We start from the raw sequence: 4,558 nt of genomic DNA, 5'->3' as shown, positions 1-4,558 counted from the left end.
AACTTAACCCATCCTTTCCTTCCTATTGGGACTCTACACTCCTATTTAGTTAAATCTTAGTTAACCTTCGGTTAAACCTTAAGCTTCACATATATAACCAATCCCCTCTTCATACCTTGGCTATATCGCTTACCAATAAGCCATCAATCTGCATGTTATTTCTATTATAACACCCGTATAATAGAAATACACATAAACTTACGTAAACTCACATTTTCTGCGTTTCCATAGCCTTGGCACATTTCTTGAGGTTCCACCTTATCGTGGTCACAATCTCCACTGTCGATCTGATTCTAGATCTGACAATCATTATCTTTCCCGATCACCAAAGCTTCTTGACGGTCCTCCACCGTTGATCTGCACTCAGTGGATCCGACGGTCCACAAAAATATCGGGTGGACAACTTGCCCGACACTTAACCAGCTTTACGGACTCGATGGGAATTATAAACTCCCAATATAGTAAAGTTCGGGTCCAATTTCTTAATTAAAATCTGATTACTTTAACACCTGATATCCATTGGATGATGGGATCTCTCGATCCTGTAGTCTGCAGGTATTCAACATACACACGTTTTAATTTCCCTTCAAACCCTGCAGTTGACTTCGATCTCAGCGTTGAATCTGAGATCGATGGTCAGGATTAAATACGGGACTTCAACCCCGATTATCAACAGCCATACTTCCTGCCTCCGCATTTTATCTCCATTGTTCATCCCTTTGGATCTCCATCGTTCATTCTCAACAAATCTCATTCGTTAATCACTCCAATCTAACAACTCCTATGCATTCACTCTTCATCCGTCTCTTCACTTTGGATGAGCTTGTTATGCTTTTTATTGGTACTCATTGCTAGCCATAATTGTTTTACTTCAAACAGCTTATGTATGTCTGCAGGATGAAAACATGTAAACTTTTCCTCGCATACTTGGACACGAGGGTGTTGGGTAAACCTTTGTTAGTTACAATTAATATGAGCCTGATTATATGTTTTTCGAACAAATTACGAAATAAGAGCATACAATTTATGATTGCAGGATAGTAGAGAGCGTGGGAGAAGGCATGACAGATATTAAGGTTGGAGACCATGTAATTCCCTTGTTCACAGGAGAGTGTGGAGATTGTGTGTTCTGTAAATGTAAGAAGACTAATCTGTGTGATAAATTAAAAATAGATCTCACAAGAAAAGTGATGAGAAATGATGGAAAGATGCGTTTCTCAATCAAGGGATTTCCCATTTACCATTTCATGTCCACTTCTACATTTAGCGAATACACAGTTGTTGACTATGCTTGCATTGCCAAAATCAATCTAGAGGCTCCACTGGACAAAGCATGCTTGTTTGGTTGTGGAATAGCCACTGGTATATTTACTGTGACATTTTTTATGCATCTAAGCCTCAATATTGGAGCTACAATATTCAACTTACAATTAGAATGAACAATATCTATTTTGATTGTTCAAGTGTTGGAGCTATTTACAACACAGCTGACACCCAAAGTGGATCAACTGTGGCCATTTTTGGCCTTGGTACCGTTGGTCTTTCTGTCAGTAATATCGTCCTAACACTAGTTCAGCTTTATGTGATATTCTCTACAAACGATTTCAGATTTCATGATATTCTATAAAGTGTACTCATTATGTTTTCATGGGCACTCTGTAGGTCGCAACAGGTGCAAGAATGAGAGGTGCCTCCAAGATAATTGGTATTGACACAAATTCAAGCAAGTTCATCAAAGGTAAAGTGGATTCTCCTATGAAGATCAGACAAACATATATTTTCTAAGTCCTAATTATGTAGAACCAACTAAACTGAATATCATCACAATTGGGACCAAGTAATTAAGTATAAACTCACCAATTAACTTCATTTCCAATGCAGTGAAAGCCTTGGGCGTGACTGAATGCATTAATCCAAAATACCATGAAAATCCCATTCAAGAGGTAAGTTAAATGAATTTTTGCTTAATAAAATGTTCACAGATTTATCTCTGGTTCACGATAAGGAGAAAGTTATATTTATGTTAGGTAATAGTAGAGAAAACACAAGGAGGTGTGGATTATAGCTTCGATTGCATTGGAAATACAGGTGTTTTGTATCAGTCTTTCTTGGCTACTCGGGAGGTTAAATAGCTAGTTTTTTTCCCTTTTTTAATAGTGATGTAGATTGATGGAGAATTGTTATCAGCTACAACTATTACATTAGGAACAATTATTCCATAAATATCATTAACATACAATTAAAATAAATATCAGTAATGGACAGTTACAAAAAATTGAAACTTTAATTTTATATAGTTAGAAAACAAATTGTTAACCAAACCATTCAGATTAAAATCTCTTAGAATCCATCTCAATTCTATATAATTGAAAAATAAATGGTTTCCCAAACCACTCTCAATAATTTGAAAACCCTTCTCTTTAAAAATTCATCTCATTCAAAGTTTCATCATCCTTCTCTTTATTGACATCCTGGATTAACTGCTCAAAAACCCCTGAGATTATATCTGTGTTTTCCTGTTCTAAAGTCACAACTTTCAACACCTTGAATTTTAGGCTAGGCATCCCAGCTTTAAGATATTTAAGAACCCGTCTCAATCCTTCATCTCCCATATCTGCATCATAATTTTTCTGTGTCAGTATCTGAGTCTTCAATAGCTTTAGGTGATACTGAAAAGGAAGCATATGTAGATTGTCCATTTTGCTGCAAGTAGATGTGAAGTAGACCATCTGCTCCTTGTATTTTTTATCATTGTCTTTTGTTACGAAAATTTCAAAAAAAGGAACGCCTGGAGCTCCTGCAACCAAATGCCTTGCATTGTAACCCTTGGCAACAAATATCTCATGTTGAGAATCAATATGGACGGTTCTACCATATGGATCATTTGCACCCTCTGCCAAACCAACCCACCATCCAATGTCATGTTTAATAATTCCTTGTAAACCTAGAGTACAATGATCATGTGATGGCACCAATATAGGATTTGAAGTGCATGAATAGTTCCCTGAAATGGAATTAGCCCAATTTAAAGAAGTGGAATATTTCTCAATAATGTGTAATGCCTGGATTTAGCCTCCTATTTCCTCTAAATACGGATGAAATCTTCCTTTCACCATATAATTTCTTCGCAACACCTCGAATCTAGTTCAGAAGCCCAGAATTGTGGAAACAACAAAGCCCACCCAACGTAAGAGTTTGATTGGGTTGCAGTTCACAGGATAAACTAAACCATGAGAGGTAGAAAGAAGCAGTGGTTTCTTTGATGATCTATGTTTTGATCTGGAGTGTGGCCAAGAAATAGTATACTTTGGGAGATAATTAGAGATTTGCAAACCATCATAATACTAATCATATATAAAATCTTGAGAGCAACTGCAACCTTAAACACGAAATTTTTTTCCCATATAAATAAATTTTAACAAAAATATATATGTGATAACAGGTCTAAGGTAAGGTTTCAGGGCCACAAGCTGTGCAACATTGCATGGAGGACTATTTGAAGGATGAGAGACCTATTGTAGGGCCTTCTCTTCAAGTTGCAGGTGCATAGAGACTAGAGCAGGTGGAGAAAAGGGTGTTAAACCTTGAACAAATTTTGGAGCTCTTGTTTTAGCAAAATCGTGGGCTATAGGGTGTCTTGTGTAGGTTTCCAAAGACTAAAACAATGAGTGGGAAGGCTATAGGGTTCTATTTTATAGCTACAACAAAATTAAATTAGAGTTGTCAGAATCTATTAGCTCATGATTATGTTTTCAACTTCTGCTTGAATTAGAGGCAACTAAGTTGGACTAAATCATGTGTTTTATAGGCAACTAAGTTAGACTAGAACTGATCAAAACCATTTTAGCATGGAATTTTGTTTGAAACTTCTGTTTGTATTAGATACAACAAAGTTTGATCAAATGATGCATATTTTTGTTGTCTCAAAGTAAGTTCAAAGGTTCGAAAGAAAATTGTGTGCCTTCTCTTCAACTGATTCTACCATAGCTATTTATTGCAACTTATTGTGACATATTGGTAAAATTATCATTATTCTAATAAATAATTTGTGTTTTTAGAATCGATAGCTGCTGCGAAATTATCTTTGGACATGTCAGTAGTTTAAAAAATTCATGTAGCAAAATCAGGGACAACTGGTTTAGCTTTAAAGTTTCTATATATATGTCATGGAAGGTGATGTGAGTCCTACTGGTCCTACCCAACTTGAGCTTCCAAGGTAATAAGCAGATTCCTACACTTGTGCTTTTAGAAGTCCTCAAACCTCGTTGGCCTTTTATAACCTCTGGTCTACAAGTTTTCCATAGAAGCTTTGGGATATTTGTAATCATGGTTGTATATAGAAAAAATGGTTTCTCTCTATTCTAATCTTGACACTGAGAAGACAATATTAATTGAAGTGCTATACAATAATATTAACTGAAGTGTTTATATAAACAACTGTCTTAATCCCTTGGGAAAGAATAGTGAAAGGATCATTTTCAATTTTTGGCAAAGCTTTTCTCCTAACATTTCCTCAGACATTTAAGCCCACCTTGTGAGCACCTCTATTCATGTAATC

At 35.9% G+C, this 4,558-nt stretch overlaps 1 protein-coding gene across 1 annotated transcript; it reads left to right on the top strand.

Moving 5' to 3' along the window:
• Positions 1-917: 917 nt before the first annotated feature.
• LOC149233427 (alcohol dehydrogenase-like) lies at positions 918-2,132 on the top strand (the record flags this gene model as incomplete). The annotated part of the gene is made up of 6 exons (XM_089382190.1): positions 918-946; positions 1,037-1,362; positions 1,464-1,546; positions 1,663-1,738; positions 1,882-1,943; positions 2,028-2,132. Coding segments are annotated over 6 exons (681 nt in total), but the record flags the coding sequence as incomplete, so codon positions are not given.
• Between the last annotated feature and the right edge of the window lie 2,426 nt (positions 2,133-4,558).

The sequence above is a fragment of the Pinus tabuliformis genome, chromosome J, assembly GCF_031772625.1.
Source record: "Pinus tabuliformis cultivar Carrire ecotype Pingquan chromosome J, CPIR1, whole genome shotgun sequence".
Lineage (NCBI taxonomy): Eukaryota > Viridiplantae > Streptophyta > Pinopsida > Pinales > Pinaceae > Pinus > Pinus tabuliformis.
Note: the sequence above shows the minus strand (reverse complement) of the source record. Positions and strands in the feature narration are given on the sequence as shown.